Source organism: Cibotium barometz, chromosome 10 (genome assembly GCF_041138505.1).
Source record: "Cibotium barometz isolate CiBa-2024 chromosome 10, ASM4113850v1, whole genome shotgun sequence".
In the NCBI taxonomy this organism is placed as follows: Eukaryota; Viridiplantae; Streptophyta; class Polypodiopsida; order Cyatheales; family Cibotiaceae; genus Cibotium; species Cibotium barometz.
In genome coordinates, this window is record NC_141055.1 from 10421468 (window position 1) to 10439037 (window position 17570).

Below are 17570 nucleotides of genomic sequence, written 5' to 3' on the forward strand. Positions count from 1 at the left end.
TCTTGGGTACCAGTCCTTTTTTGTGACCTCCCTGAAGGGTATGCTGAGGTTAACATTTAGGGGTGGTCTTTGTCTTTGCCGGCACTTTTCAAACTACAAGGCCAGCTGAGTGACTATAATGGTTGAGGGGATGTATCTAACTTTTGCAACTATAAGGCCAGCTGAGTGACCTTATTGGCAAAATTAAGTGCCAGTTGCGCACTATCACAAAATTCTCCTCAAAATGATCGATGTATCACAGTGACAATAACTTTTTCATAAGGTCTTCCCTAATTTCATCCATTGATAGTCAACCGCACAGGTCAGTGGGATGTAACCAATCTTGCCATCACATGCAGGCCTCACTAGACAAGTAACAGACGGCCAGCACCACATTGTCCTTTTCATACCTTCGAACAACACAAAAGTATTCTTTAAATTCATGTAGCCATGAATGAAGAGGGTTGGGATCAAGTTTACCATCATAGTTGTAAAATTGGACCTTCTCTAGTGGATCGTTAACCTGGGATGCGCATGGCACATGTTGAAAGCGCCTACTGGAACTGTTGTAGGAGTGTTAGTCATTCCTTTTATCGTCAATCCTAATCAGCTTTTCAGCAGTCCTCGTCCACTTGGTGTCGAACCTCCTCAGTCTTAAAGCTGTCCTCCTCAGCATGACTAGAATTCTCCACTTTGTGTCGTCTCTACTCTTGATCAACCTTGAACTAGCCTCATAAGCTCAAGGTCCATCCGTCTCTAATACTCTCGTTCCTGTTGTTCTTCTGTGGGGCCTTGTGATTAGTCCATGTTCATGAAATGTCACCAACAAAATCAACATCTGATGCATCAGGGATCCAATTGCAGGGAAGCTAGTGTGTAATTCGGGGTGACTACTTTAGTCCCCACAAGAGGTGAAGCCTGTAAAACTTCCTCAAGGGCAATGCTCTCTTCTCGATGATTCACAATGAGCAGCCCAATGATTTTACTTGAGCATGTACAGACATCTACTGGGCCTGCATGGGTGGCTCGTTGAGAGTTCTTCAGAGCTCAATAAACCATCCACAAGAGAGAATTTGACTGGTTGCACCTGTCACAGCTATCAAAGCTGAAGCTCTAATACCATTGTTACATACAAAGCTGAAGTAATGTTGATTAAGACGTGATTAGGAAATGCAAAACTTAATGATGAGAGAGAGACATTTTTCCTTCTGCTCCACATTTTTCCTTCTGCTCCAGCTAGGCTTTCACTTTCTTGGTGGTGTGGGTATTAATTATTCTTATTAGTGCACCCGATTGGGTCCCAACCACCAACTCAGGACCCCAAACTTGCAGCATATTTGCTTGTACTATTAGATTGTGCTGAGCACAGAGATATTACCAATTGAATACCTGAGCTTGTGGATGAAGCATTGGCTGAATTCTAGACTAACTGGCAGCATCGGCTTGCTCACCTGGGCTAATTCCTTGCTTGGGCAGGCTGCTGGCAGATCTTCTCTTATGCAGATTGTGCACTCCTTGGTGTAGATCTTCACTCTTGAAGGGCTGTTTGGCTACTGGTCTTCAATACCTCTTGAGATGGATAATGAGGAGGGGGACAAGGCCTTTATAGTATATAGAAGCTTGGGACCCTCCTAGATGCTGTCATCCCTACTGAACCAGCCCTACGAAACCCATGACTAAGAAAAATAATACCTCAGAGAGAGGTGTGAGATGTGTCGAAAGGACTGGGGTTGTGGAAAGCAACCTGTGCTTTGCTAGGGAACCTCAGAGAGAGGTGTCAGATGTGTTGAAGGCCTGGGGTTGTTGAAACTTGAAAGCAACCCACGCCTGCTAGGAAAGAACCAGTGACCTCTACATTGAAAGCCAACTCTCGGTATGCTGGTACTCTTAGGTGTACACATCAGATCTGTGGATAGGACATTGTACCTCTGCATTATTGGATCAAGATTTGAAATATAAAAGAATACTCAAACAAGGGGGACGGCCCACCTTTCAGTCCCCAAGGAAGCCTCTACTGAAGAAGCATACAAATGTACACACATTTTTTATTAGAGATCTTATTAGCAAACCTTGTCATACATACATACATATATACACACACTCATCATTTCTGTTGAAACCTAATACTAACCAAAACATTTTCATAAAACCACAACACTTACAAAGGGCCACTCTTAAGCTTATCAAGAAGTCCATCCTTCACAAGTGCATCAACACCAACTCCTAATACTGATGAGTTTTCTTCGTTTGCAATAAAGACAGCTACAACAGACGACTTCAACTTGGGTTTTCTTTCTCCCAATTGTCGCATCAAGTCTGTGACCAAGGCAACATGGCCTAAGCAATCAGTTGTTCCTCGGCCTCGCAACTTGTCACCATCAATGCTCAAGGAAAATGGATCAAAATCCTGTGAAACACAGATCAAAGCTAAGTAATAACTCTCTCTCTCTCTCTCTCTCTCTCTCTCTCTCTCTCTCTCTCTGCTCACTTGAGAGGCATTGCTCACAGATACAGTTTCAGGAGCCAAGGATGAAGCTCTCGCTGTTTCACACATTAGTCACACCTGCATTATTGTATGGAGCTCCCATTTGGGGTCCCAGTTTATACCACAGGAGGAGACAAAGAAGGGAGTCAGCTGTGACAGATACAGAAAAGGTATATGATGGGTGGAAGCCGATAGAGAGGCCACTAGTGATGATGATCTCGCACATGATCAGGAGTAAGCCTTCAGTGCCACATGAGATTGTGCGAGCAGAGATGGGGGGCTGCCCCTATCGTGACAGAGGCTCTTTTCCAGACAGCGACATACTGGCACAGATTATGGAAGTTCCCACTAGATAGATACCCCCAGCTTGCCCTAGAGTCCTCCAGACAGCTGGCACTTGATGGAGACACACAATGTTGGTATGCACACGTGAGCACTTGGTTTGGTATGCATTGCATGCAGATGGGGGCACTCCCACCGTTTCAGTACAACATAGTGGCTCCTTCCTTTGCTCTCAGCCGCAGTGGCTCCTTCCTTTGCTCTCAGCCGCACAGAACTGAACAGGGTGATCAGGAAGGACATTGTGAGATTGGATGCCCAGAGGACGTGGCATCCACCCCTCAAACCCCTAGGAACGAAGATGGCTTTTTACAAAGACCATCTTCTTCACATGACGGAGGACAGCTTCATCATACGCCCGCACTACATGGATACACATCTCTCATTCGGGGTGCAGTGTGCGACTAGACAGCCAAATATGGGCCGACAGCAACTGCACAAGAGGACAGGACATGCCAACTTTGCCATACAGAGACTGAGATAGAGGCTCATTATTTATGCAAATGCCCAATATACTATGAGATCAGGGGGAGGTTCCATTGCCTCTTCCTAGAGGGATTTGGACCACTCTCTAGGATCATGGATTTTCAAGACCAAAGATGCCTTGGGCTCTTTCTTATGGAGCTCTGCAGACACACGGAATCCCTATTGCGGCCCAGATCAGTTGCACCCGCCCAAGGACCAGCACAGAGAGCTCTCACTGAATTCTTCCAAACTAGAGCCCCGAGTGCAAATCCACCCACTGCAGGAGCCCGGCCAAGAGGAGTGACATTAGACAGAGCCACCGAGCTATGCAAAGCCCGACGCCCCTGACATAGTGGCTGCCGCCCACGCTCATGTCACCTCAAGAGGATCAGAGCCATCATTTCCCACCACCGAAGGACTTTCTCCCGCCCTGTCAACCTCACTACATTGGGTACCGTGTTGCAGCGCCCTATGCGAGATATTCTTGGCTGATGCGAGAGCTTAAGGCTCTTTGTGTTTTTTTTTCACGGATACTTTCTTTTAGTTTTACTTTCAGTACCATGATGATGTATTCCATGGACATGATGTAACATTTTGGTCTTTTTGGCCGTTTGAAGCCGTTAATACAACTTTCTTTCTTTCTCTCATATCCAATCACTTATTGTACCCTATACTTGGCATAGTACGATGATTTTTCATCTTGTATAATCTCAGAGTCTAAGATCTTAGCTTTCAATTTTCAGTTTTATATACCTAGATGAATCCAGGAACATGCCCAAATTCACCTTTTAGGAACGTGCATATTATATACTCATGGTAGTCAACCCACAAGACTATATAACTATCAACTCCATTATGCATAGTATGGACTAGATACTACGACATCCCCACTAACGTCATCAGTGCACATTTTCAGTTTTAGTTGATTTTTCTTATTTCATCCATGATGAGATTTCATGGACACTATGTACACATCATTTTGGTCTCATAGACCCTTTGGATCTTTTGAAGGCGTTAATATAACTCTCTCTCCCTCTCTCTCTCTCTCTCCATACAGGTACTCCGATTTGTCTCATAGGCCGAGTTCGGTCTTTTGGAAGACGTTAATAAAATCTTTCTTTCTTTCTTTCTCTCTCTCTCCTAGCACTTTGCTTCAAGTACTAGGTTTCCAATTTCAGTTTCAATTTTGTTTCAGTTGATGATATTCCATGGATACTTGTAATCATCTTTTGTCTCATAGGCCCATCGGGCCTTCTATAAGACGTAAATATAACTCTCTCTCTCTCTCTCTCTCTCTCTCTCTCTCTACACACACACACACACTTTTTCTTTTCTTGGTGAAATCCATTGTAAAAACTGTTTTACACACACACACATACATATATATATGAGAATTGCCATTGGTCAGCTAAGGGCATCATCACACCGCCTTCGGATTGAGACACAGAGAGCAAAGGATGTGCCACGGGATAGACGGGCTGCAAGCTATGTAGTACTAGGGAGATCGAGTGTGAGGAGCATTACATACATGCCCATTTTGCTATGAGATACGTGGACGCTACCACTGTCTCTTTAGGAAGGCGGGCCCTTGTCACGGGTGATGCATTACAAAGATCACAAATGCTTGGACTATAACTTGGAGTTGAGGCACCACACAGACAAGCTATTGAGGCAACAGTCCAAGATGGAGGATAGCACACAGACATTGTCAAAAGTGCACAGCGAAAAGTGTGAGACATAGGCATAGAGAGAAAGAAAACGAATCTGCATAATGAAGAAGAAGCAATGATCCAAACAGCCATGTGCAAGGGGTGGTCCCCGTAAGTGAGGGCATGATGAGCTACTCCCCTGAGGGAGGACCCGGGCCTAGAAGCCCCTGTCAAGGTGTCTACAAATGAGTAAGAGCCTGGCCTTATATAGCCCCTACTGGAGCTGGCCGACTTGCTCTAAAAAGACCCACAACTAGAAAATAATTAAATTTGGGCGCCCTTGATACACAACTTGGGCACACTACCAGGAGATTGTTGGATTATATCATCTCCAGAGGGTCTACATCACCTTTTTCATGCTTGTATTGGCCATTTTTGAGGCCCTGCATTAGCATATCTTAGCAAAGATTATTCAGCATTTTTCTACCATTTTTTTGGTATTTTTAGGCAATTTATGTAGCATTTTATGCTGCTGCCATGCTGTGTAGCAGGCCGACCAACATCCTAGGGGAGTATATAAGGGCTGGCTCCCTTTCCCCCAATTCATCTCATTTTTCAGCATTCAGTTGAGGTCATTAGCAATTGCTACTGCTTCTCACCATTGTACTGCACCTACGGGCTTCCCTCGTGCTCAGATTTCAGCAATAAACATCAGTTTCCAGCATTTACAGGTCTTGTACTTGGCCCACATACCATCCTACAATCCTCCCCAAGTCAGTGACTCCATGAAGCTTACAACAACCAACTATCATACTTGGTCTTTCTACACTCAGCTGTTGCTGGAAGGAGCCAGTGTGTGGATGGCTATCTCCACACCTCACTTGGTGGACCCTGCTTTGAGAAGTATATTGGATGCTCGGGCTCGTCTTATCATCATCCATTGCATGACTCCATCCAAACAGGCACAGTTTGTCTCCTCCCGGAGTCAAATGTGGACAGAGATCCAAAGGAGGTATGGGAGAGTTTCGACAGTGAAGATTGCCAAATTGGAGTCAGATCTGGAGAAGCTTACCATCACTGAGTCAGATAACCTAATTGAGAAGATTGGAGAGTTTTCCCATATCAAGCTGCAACTTGAGGAGTACGGGAGTACCATCAACAATCCCATCCATAAACTTCTTGGTAAGTTGCCTGCATCCTTTGATTCTTTTAGGGATAATATTTATTTGCATGATCCTCTCCCCCCTTTTGAGGAAGTTGTGAGTTATCTCCACGACAAGTGCATGCTTCACGGAAAAGGCAAGTCGGAGTCTGCTTTTGTTACCTCTAACAAGGGCAAGGGCAAAGGCGGAAAAGGGAACTCCAACAACAACAAAAAAAACAAAGGCAAAGGCAAGGGTAAACAGGATTCTAAGGAATCCAAGGACAAAAGCAATGAATGTGATTATTGTGGCAAGACAAGTCATACTGAGGCTCGTTGCTTTGCTCGTCGTGATGATTCTCGAGTAGCAAAAGCCAAGTATAAAGCCCAGGATGCTTCTAAAGCATCTAACAAGGACAACACCAAAGATAAAGGCAAAGTTTCAGAGGAGGGATCTGCCAAAGTTGCATACATGACAGTCACAGATTCATCCACTTCTTCAAAGGATTCCATTCCTCGTGATCACAAATATGACTTCTCCTGAAGAGGTTAGTGTCACACCTGAAGCGGTGGAATGGGTTGGTGATAGTGGTGCTTCTGCCCACATGACCAATCAGGCCCATATCTTGGAGGACTACCAGACTATCTCTTCTTCAGTTCGTATCAGCGACAACTCTTTGCTTCCCGTCACCAGTGTTGTAATGTTTCTTTGGGCTCCTCTGCAACCTTACATGATGTTCTCCATGTACCACGAATTTCCAAAAATCTGTTTTCAATATACAAAGCTTCTCAGAAGAGACTTGGTGTGTACTTTGATGATGAGGTCATCGAAGTAATCGACAGGAAGACTCTCTCGGTTGTTGCCAATGGAGTCAATGATGGGGGTCTCTACAAGATCACCAATTTTTCTTCCCGGATCCCTCACACTGATTCCCATATTCATCAGCTTTGGCTTTGGTTTCTGAGGCAGATACTTCTTTGTGGCATTCTCGCTTTGGTCATGTACCCATTGCTGCCTTACAGAAGTTCCATTCTACGCGGGTTGTTAGCGGACTACCTTAGCTCAAGTCTCTCTCACACATCTGCTCATCATTCATGATGGGCAAGCATATCGAGATGCATTTCCAGAGGAGGCCACCCATCGAGCAACCCGAAGACTAGAGCTTATACATGCAGATCTTGCAAGACCTGTAGAGGTTGAGTCTCTTGGCAAGGCTTGATATTTTCTTCTTCTTGTGGATGATTTCACTCGCAAAGTCTGGGTATGTTTTCTGGCTCACAAGTCAGATGCTTTTGCCAGTTTTAGGACTTGGATCGCGATGGTGGAAAATTAGTCTAGGGGTAGAGTTTCATTCCTCCAGACTAATAATGGTGGCGAGTTTGTACCATTTGATGACTTCCTTGCTTCGAAGGGCATTCACCAACATACTACAGTTCCTTACACTCCTCAGTAGAATCGAGTTGTGGAACGAAAGAACCGGACCGTCAAAGAGATGGCTCATGCTTTGTTGCATCATGCAGGTCTCCCTCCTGCTTTCTGGGGTGAAGCTGTGGCTACATCAATTTATCTCATTAACCGCTCTCTCACAAAAGTGGTTGAGGGGATGACTCCGGAGGAGGCCTTTATAATAGGACACAAGCCTTCTGTATCTCATCTTCGTGTTTTCGGCCGTGTTGCTTATGTGCATGTCCCAGATAAGGAAAGGACCTCACTCGCCCGGAAGCCAAAGAGGATGATCTTCACATGCTACAGTCTGAGATCCAAAGGGTACCGCTTCTGGGATCCGGAGGTTGATGATATCATCATTTCCTGTGATGCTCGATTTGATGAGAGCTTGTTTGGCATTGATTCCTCTCCACCTGATGCATCTTCCGACTTTCTAGATGATCCATTCCCGACAGATGCTAGTGATCTTTTACCTCTTCCACGTCCAGCTCCTTCTCCTCCCCCTGCTGCAACCCCGCTGCCAGCTGCTCCTTCACAGTCACCCGTTCCCATTGCATCAGCTTCTGCAGCTCCCAGTCCCTCTACGAGTCTTGCTTTGACTCCGGGATTACCCTCAACAGTGCTTACCTCATCTCCACTTCCAGCAGCATCGGATGAGTCCTCTACTGTAGCTGGATCTTCTTCTTCACGATTTGAGAGGAAGGTTGGCCTACCTCGGTGGGTTCAGCAAGTCTTTAGAGATTCTAGTCTCACTGATACACAACTCCATAACCAGATCTCTACCACCACCCCTGGACCTTGTCGTTCATCTCGGGCTTCCACACAGTGAATTATGCTCTCATGAGTTCTCTCCAGGAGATTGATGAGCCTAAGAGTCCAGAGGAGGCTCTTTCATAGCCGCAGCGGCGGCAAGCCATGGAAGCAGAGATGGCCTCTATTGAGAGGAATAACACTTGGTCTTTGGTACCACGGCCTTTACATCGTCGTGTTATTGGTTGAAACAGATTTTCAAAGTCAAGTTTAATGGAGATGGTACTTTGGACAAGTACAAAGCCTGCCTTGTTGCACAAGGATATGCTCAGAAGGCAAGTGAAGACTTTGATGAGACATTTGCCCCTACAGCTAGGTATACCACCATCAGGATTGTTTTGGCTCTGGCTGCACACTTCATATGGCCCGTGTTCCAGATGGATGTCAAATCCGCTTTTCTGAATGGAGATTTAGAGGAGGAAGTTTATGTTGAGCAACCTCCTGGTTTTGTGATTCAGGGACTGGAGACCCATGTTTATCTTCTGCAGAAGGCAGATCACGAAGTGTGTCCCTGTTCGCGGAGGTGACTGGACTCTCAGCTCACGCTTTATTTTTTTGGATACAGTTCACTGCTCCCCTTCATCTTCCCTGGTTAGGTCCCTCCTACGGGCCTGGGATTGCCTGCGGAGTTTTTTGGTACACACCCCCCGCGTTTAGTGGAGGAAGCTAACCGACAGCCCATTCTGTGGAATGATTTGATCTTAGATGTGCATGGTAGGCCTCTTGGGGCAGCTATGCATATTCTTTGGGCTGGCTGGGAGACCCTATGCCCCACAGTGCTGACTTGGAAGAGGCTTCAGAGCCTCATTGAGGTGCAGAGATTGGATTTCACACAGCATTTGAGAGGCTCAAGCTGGAGGATTGCATAGATTGATGCAGCCATTCCCAACCACTGGATTATTGAATCTTTCTTGGAAGGCCGTCATCATTCTTGGTTTAGGGTTTTTTCTGGGACATGTGTTCTTCTTCAGGTTATGGGTCTCCCCTTGCCTAGGGAGGATGATGTACCGGTCTTTTTTTCTGTACAGGATGGATGGCAGCTGGAGAGATGTGACGTGTAGGATGGATGGCAGCTGGAGATATGTGACGTGCAGGACCTTATTGAGGACCCTACAGGAGGATGATACACCCATGGTGAATTCCACAGAGTACCGGCAGATTGTTGGCTCATTGCTTTACCTTGCCAACGCCCGTCCAGACATCTCCTATGCTATGAGTGTCCTCAGCCAGTTCTCATCAGCCGCTCAAAGGTCTCATTGGCAGGCAGCTTTGAGAGTTCTTCGTTATCTTCGAGGTACTTCAGATTATGGCATCACCTACTCTTGTGGTGTTGATTTGGTTGGCTTCACAGATTCTAATTGGGCGAGCTGTATTGATACTCAGAGGTCTACATCTGGATATTGCTTCATGCTTGGTTCTCGATTGGTTTCTTGAAAGTCTCAAAAGCAGAGGACTATTTCTGCTTCTTCCACCGAGGCGGAGTATAAATCCTACCTTCTCTCCTCTACTTCTGAGGCACTTTGGATTCATCAAATTCTGGAGCATTTGTGCTATGCCAACACTTCCCCAGTTACTATTTTCTCAGATTCTCAGAGTGCTATTGCTCTAGCACAGAATCCTGTGATACGGGGACGATCCAAGCATATTGAAGTGCATTATCATTTTGTACGCGACTGGATCGAGTTGGGCCTTCTTCGATTGGCCTACTGTTCTACCAAGGACAATGTGGCTGATCTCTTCACCAAACCACTTCCGAGAGCTACGATGGTGTTACTTCAGCGTGCTGGTATTGGACCGCCCCTCTGGCGCTGAAGAGGAGGTGTTGGATTATATCATCTCCAAAGGGTCTACATCACCTTTTTCACGCTTGTATTGGCCATTTCTAAGGCCCTGCATTAGCATATCTTAGCAAAGATTATTCAGCATTTTTCTACCATTTTTTTGTATTTTTAAGCAATTTATGTAGCATTTTATACTACTAGCGTGCTATCGGCCTGCTACTACAGCTGGCCGACCAGCATCCTACGAGAGTATATAAGGGCTAGCTCCCTTTCCCCCAATTCATTTCATTTTTCAGCATTCACTTGAGGTCATTAGCAACTGCTCTACTGCTTCTCACCATTGTACTGCACCTACGGGCTTCCCTCGTGCTCAAATTTCAGCAATAAACATCAATTTCCAGCATTTACAGGTCTTTTACCTAGGCCTACATCTGTGTTTTATATTTGCTTCACTTTCTTTCAGAGATGAATAATGCTAACACCCCCTCTCAGATCCTGGGAGAGAAACCAGTCCAAGGAGCTGGAAAAGGAAACCTCCAAAGCAAGTCGAGAAGTCGATCTACTCCCACCTCTGCCACTTACTCCAAGAAACTGCTCCCGATCCAGAAGTCCAACAAAATCCAAAAATTGAACTACCAGATGTCCATATCTCCAACCCAATCTGTATCACACAAGTCCACATGATGTGCTCCCTCTTCAGCCCAAGAAAGGATGTCGTCTAACTCTCTTACCTCCAAGAAAAAATCTGCTCCTTAGAGAACACCGCCAAACTGTCTCCCTGTTGGCACCCCCTCTAGACACCCTAGAGGCCCACAATGTCTACATCATCCCTGGTACTCAAGCCTCCAACTCTGAGCTTGTTGTGAGCACCAATCTCTAGATACAAGGTTTCTGGATCTCCATGTATCCCTCGGTCCAAGAATGCCTCTCTATCCTGCTAACACTCCAAGTGGAAGAAACATACCTCCAGCGTTGTAGCTGACAATCCTACTGGCACCTGACCTTTAAAACCTGTATCCATAACTCGCCGTTGCGTGATGGGAATACTACTCACACACCCCTATGAGTCACCCAATCACATGGCAACACCCCCTTAGCTCTTTGGTGTTAACTATGGCACTGAGCTCAAGAGAGCTCTCTTGCCAAAAACCTGACACCCCCAGCTAGCAAGCTCCCAACCAACCAGTCACGTGTCCATGTGGAACCAACCATCCACAAATCATCATCCCAAAGCACAATCTGATGTCAATCCTGCAAAAACTGAGCAAGTACTTGTGAACCTCGACAACAGCTCTCGTCACCAAATGTCCTAGCCTTCCTTTGCATGAATGCCGATATCAACCTGTACACCAAGCTCCCAAATCAATGCTCATCCTAGGGATGAACTCCTGTGCCTGTACCCTGTAATCCAAAAGGCCATCTGCCTGGGGAATAGGAGTGGCTCACCTTGCCAAGTAACCAAATCCCCCTCTCAAGGTGAACACCCTGAGAACCTAAAGGAAACACCTGTACACCGGCAAAACTATGCTGAACTGGCACAAACTCATAGACCCCCTCTGCTATCAAGAGAGGACGAACTGTCTTCCACACACACCTCGAGGATGTGAATCCAAGTGTGCACCCATGAGTCTGAAAACTCTGACAAAGCAAAGATTGGCCGAGCAAGGGCTCAAGGCCATGTGGGAAGGCACCATTCTTGGAAAAGAACACCTGCCTCCAAAAACGCAGATGAGATAATGCAAAAAATAAACGCTACTGTAACCAGCCAGCAGCACGTGTACCAAGAAGAAGAGAGGGAAGAGGAAAACACAGCACCTTCGGCACCTCCTCTGGAGAAAAAACGCAGCCAGGCTACCCAGCACCTCCTCTGGAGAAAAACGCTGCTGTGCTGCCCAGCACCTCCTCTGAAAAAAACCGCAGCCATGCTTGCCAGCACCTCCTCTGGAGAAAAAACACAGCCAGGCTGCCCACCTTCAGAGAAAAAACACAGCCATGCTGGCTGCGCTTCACCTGCTCACAAGGGCAGAAAACGCAGCCAATAGGGTACCTACTCTGGCTGCCCCCGACCTGCAGAAAACGCAGCCAGTAGGGGCTGCCCTGTACCTCCTCTAGCCGCCCCAGACAAGGCCAAAACGCTCCCTCCTCCTCTGCAGCCAGCAGTATCAAAAAACGCAAAAATCCTTTTCTCAGAAAAAACACCAAAACACCTTCTGTAGAAGAGCCTCAACCTGGTGCTCTGATACCATGTCAAAAGTGCGCAGCGGAAAGCGTGAGACATAGGCACAGAGAGAAAGAAAATGAATCTGCATAATGATGAAGAAGCAATGATACAAACAGCCCTGTGCAAGGGGTGGTCCCCATAAGTGAGGGCATGATGAGCTACTCCCCTGAGGGAGGACCCAAGCCTAGAAGCCCCTGTCAAGGTGTCTACAATTGAGTAAGAGCCTGGCCTTATATAACCCCTACTGGAGCTGGCCGACTTGCTCTAAAAAAGACCTACGACTAGAAAATAATAAACATGTGAATATGGGTGGCCAACCCTACAACCAAGGGCCCTGACCAGAGGGAAAAATATGATGCTGGACGGGATAAATCTGGGCACATCTGGGCACCCCTGATACACAACTTGGGCACACTACCAGGAGATGAACAATGCTAACAGACATCTATCGCTGACATCTTTGATCCCCAACAAAGAGCCCCAACTTAGTTTGCACGAGATTAGCCCCGACACATGGACCATGACAAAGCTAGACATCCCCATCGAGTGAGCACCCTCTAGACCCACGCCACACTGGCATCACGCACCCAAAGTCCTCCGAGAGAGAGCACAGTTCCTCTAGAGAGCCAGACGCCCCCACTCCCAACAACCGGGACCCTCCACTCGCCAACTTGAGATGCAGGACTTGCTTCAATGATATAGAGAGATAGCCCCGTTAGTGGTGGATATGGAGGCCAACTACATGGTCCAGGAGGATGAGGTCACATTATGAGCCCGGACTATCACATGCACGGATGCATTAAGGTGTCAAAGTCATGCAGCAACAGCAACAGCAACAGCAACAGCAACAGCAACAGCAACAGCAACAGCAACAGCAACAGCAACAGCAACAGCAACAGCAACAGCAACAGCAACAGCAACAGCAACAGCAACAGCACGCACACCACCCTAGGGCACTGAGCAATGTCGGTGGCTGGGCTCCCATCTCCTAGCCGTTGCTCCCTCCCAAAAACCCGATCGAAGGAGATATCTATGACAAGGTGCCACCACACCCTATATATGGCTCTTCGACTTCCCATGCTCTTGCATATGGGATAATCCACCACAACTCCTAGTCATGCAATAACCCAAGAGTAGCTACGAGAAGTGCCACCTCCAACACCCTCCTTCAATTCAAGCACCTCGATCAAACAAAGGTTAGGACCGCCCAAGACCACACACGCCAAGCTCTGATACCATGTCAAAGTCACGCAACAACAACACGCACACCACCCTAGGGCACTGAGCAACGTCAGTGGCTGGGCTCCCATCTCCTAGCCGTTGCTCCCCCCAAAAACCCGGCCGGAGGAGATATCTATGACAAGGTGCCACCACACCCTATATATGGCTCTTGGACTTCCCATGCTCTTGCATATGGGATAATCCACCACAACTTCTAGTCATGTGATAAGCCGAGAGTAGCTAGGAGAATTGCCACCTCCAACATGAGGTGCCATGTGACACACTAGCTCATCATCAGGGCTACTGCTGAATTGTGTGAGAATGAGATGATTTAAGCTTGGGCCAGTGGACTAGTTTGAGGCAGCTTCCTCAAGAGGCTCAAGACAGACGCGTCCCTGAGATCCGAGACAAAAAGTAGATAGTCCTCGCTATCAACTCAGCCATTCCCCTTGATTGGCAAACCCCCCTCCAAGACCCCTTCCCCCCCCCCAATGGTTGGGAGCTTTCACGCACCACATCCCTCTAGCAGTATTAGAATCAAACGGGGGACCAACTCTCATTTTCTCAATAGGGTGTCGTGGACGTCTGACCCTCCTCGCGGTGGCTCACTTCAGAGAGTCCGGATCATTAGCTTCCACGAGCACTACTAGCACATCAACAAACCCCCCTCCCCCCGACACACACAGCCTGAGATAGATCCTAAAGACTCTAGTTTTGGGAGGACCACCCTTTGCTGAAAGCGACTGTGGGACAGCTTCTGACCTCGGAAGGTCACTCTTTTTCTCTGGGCAAGTAGCTCACGAGAGTTTGGCAATTGGCACGTGGCTCACCGTTGGTGGTCGTCCTGCACAGTGCATGAGGTACAGCCACCTACAGGAGGAGTCACAATGCCATTGCCTTTGGGACTATCCCACAATGTCGCAGGTGTGGCTGAGGATTCTTCGACTAGTCACTATTCACCACCTCTCAAACTTCTTCCGCATCATCACAAGGGGGGTGGGGCGGTGGGGGGGGGGAGGGTGTTGCCTAGGTGATGGAGTCAAGATGTCATGTGCAAGTTTTGCCCATGGACATGTCCTGAAGCTAGTCCAGAAGGGGCAGCCAAAAAAAGATGATTAGAACCAGGATTTGGAGCATGAAGTGCACATTTGGCTAGTGTGGATGAGGAGGAGGACAAGGAAGAACCTGTCGGCTGCATGGAGAACAGAACCTGTCGGCTGCATGGAGAGCAGGCGGATCAGCGCTTATGATATATTGTCCAGTCGGTTGGCCGACGCTTATGATATATTGTCCAGTCGGTTGGCCAACCAGCAACAATCGGCCAACACTCTGTTTGTCCAAGAGGCCTATATAAAGGCATAGTTGCTCATTGTGTTATTCATTCACTCCATTAGGGAGTGGGTCCAGCATTTAGGACTGTTTTGGGTGTTTCCAACTTTTCATGGAAGGCAGCCCATAGTTGCAAGAACCTATGTACCTTTTTGTACCATATGAAGATACTAAATTTCAAGCCATCTCTCTCTCTTCTCTCTTTTTGTACCTTTTTGCATGTGCAAAGACTACGACAAGATTAAACGCAGCAGGAAAAAAAGAGAGGTTACACGTCAAACAAACAATGGAAAGGGTGGAAGAGCGACCTCTCACATATGAAAATAGATAACAATGCATTTCAATGTTTAAAGGTATATTTCCTATAATCTTACGAAAAGTATTAGTTTGTGCTAAAATTTAACCCAGTCGAGAGCACTAGTCCCTCCAATGTAGAGGTCATAGTGTGCACATCAGTAGTACACCTTTGTAGAAGTAGGGTAGGATCGATTGTTTTGTGTGCAAATGGTTTTATAATAGTCATCTCAATCAGTCTCCAAAGCATGTCGCTTTCAAAATCATAAAGGCACAAATCATTGATTAACTCTTTGATGGCCATAGGGGCTTCATCAACATTATTATGGATATACGTAATTGAAGCATCTTGAGAGTTGATGAACTTGTTTGACCACTACAAGGTCTATTATAGCTTTTGTAAATTATGTATCGTCCTATCTATAGATACATGCACAGAATACAATGCCTGGGAGACATTCAAGAAGACACAAACAACAACATGACATGCATTGACATCATTTATGCACTTGAAAGGAAGTGATAGATTTTTGGTCCTCACATCACCAAGTGGATGGCTTCACCTGGGTTCTCTCTCAATGCATTGCAATAAACTGTGTCTGTTTGTGTGTATCCACACACAAACATGTGGGCATGCACAGACTCACATTCACACATGCATGCCACCGAGCACACTAACGTTCAAGACACTTGTATGTATGTGTACATGCAAGAACATATATAAACAACTATATATTAAAATGCATGTTTGGATGTAAATAAGATTAGGCAAAGAAAAGCTCACCCAATCTTCGGGATTGGCGGTGACAACATCCATGTGGCAGCCAACAAAGGAGAGGATCTTGCCTGGCTGGGTGCCAGGATACTCAATGATGAGATTACCGCGGCCTTCGGCATAGCTGACATGGTGCAGGGAGAGGGGCCCGCCCTGCTCAGTGCTTAAGGGCTGCAGCACCTCCAGGACATGGCGGACAGCCCGATCCTCTCTCGGGATGAGCTCAGGCGGATTGTTCTGAAGGTGCCTAGCCTCGCCCACAAGCTTGGACAGCAGAGGCACAAATACATCCGTGCAAAGCTCCAACTCTTCAATGGTGTTCATGGCTCTGTTAGCGTAGTAGTAGTCGTGCTACACACGTGACAGCAGCAAATATGAGTGATAGAACCCTTGTAAACTTGAGCAACTCCGTAAGGGCCCTGCCCCGCATATAAAGAAGAAAAAAATGGTGATTCTTTCATTAATTAAGGCCCGTTACACATACCCCACTGCCCATGTTTGGGGGGGGGGGGGGGGAGATTCATGAATTATGGGCGGTGGATACCCCCACCACATTAGCATGAGGGGTATGGCAATGTGTAATGGGCCTAAGACACAAAAGAGCAGGTTAGGAAGTTGCTATTCCCCCTTCCACGTGGCCAAAGAAGAGGTCCTTTACAATTTTTTCTTAAGAGAAAAAATAGGGGCCTCGAGCTTACTCTTCCACATCACCAAAGGAGAGGGGGGAGAGGGAGCTATTCACATTGCCTCCTTCTCAATTTTGATTTTCCTCATCTCAATTTCTGAACGGACAATTATCCCTTCTTACCTAATGATTTTCTTGAGAGAAAAAATAAAGACCTCCCTCATAAAAGGTGAGCTTCATGATGAAAACTTCAACCCGTATGCATTTTTGTCCCTTGTCTCTTTAGAGATTGATGCCTTGGTGCACTCCCTTGTTTTGTTTAACCTTTGGCCTAGTGACTACAGCCACCTAACATTATCTTGCCATCTAGATGCTTAGAAAATTCAGGGGTTTGTTAGGTAAGTTTTTCATCACAGTGGCCTTGGCCACTTGCTTTAGGGGCAAGTTATGGGTATATGATGACAATCCCACAACTGTGACATAGGGGTCTTGAGAGGGTGGCTACACCAACAATCTGAGTATTCTTAAGTGAACACTTGGCCATTTTGTATGGACCTTAAAAATGGAAGCATTAACGAGGGTGGCTTCTTTATTATAAGATTCCCATAATTTGAGCACTAGGTGGTGCAAGGGATTGAAGTGGTCAAACTAGTGGTTCCAAGAATCTTATGCACCTTTAGGATCCTCATTTGTTGGTTCTTTTTTCTATGGATAGTAGGCTATCGTGATTAGTAATAATGTTGAAACATTCAATGGAATCATTAACATCATTATATCTTCCATCCCATGGAGGAACCACATGCCCTTTTGCATCATAAAGGAGAGGCATATCCTTGGGATTCCCTTTTCTAGCTTTATTCACGTGCGAAAGTAATTTGTATCAAGATTTTCATTCTCCTCAAAGTTGTCATTCACCACATTGCTTCCCAACATTAGTGGCGGCTCAGGTTGTGATGAAGAACCATTCATCACAGGGACATTTGGAGAAACCTACACTAGTGGGATAGTC

At 46.5% G+C, this 17570-nt stretch overlaps 1 protein-coding gene across 1 annotated transcript in view; it reads right to left on the reverse strand.

Moving 5' to 3' along the window:
• Positions 1–16409, reverse strand: part of LOC147634547 (Peptidase M20/M25/M40 family protein) — a 60402-nt gene extending 43993 nt beyond the window's left edge. Inside the window, exons 1-2 of the mRNA XM_086803637.1 lie at positions 15946–16409; positions 2142–2386 (exon numbers count right to left, since the gene is read on the reverse strand). Of these exons, the coding sequence (XP_086659763.1) occupies positions 2142–2386; positions 15946–16260 (560 nt within the window). The 5' untranslated portion in view covers positions 16261–16409. The remainder of the gene's footprint in view (positions 1–2141; positions 2387–15945) is intronic.
• Positions 16410–17570: the final 1161 nt, after the last annotated feature.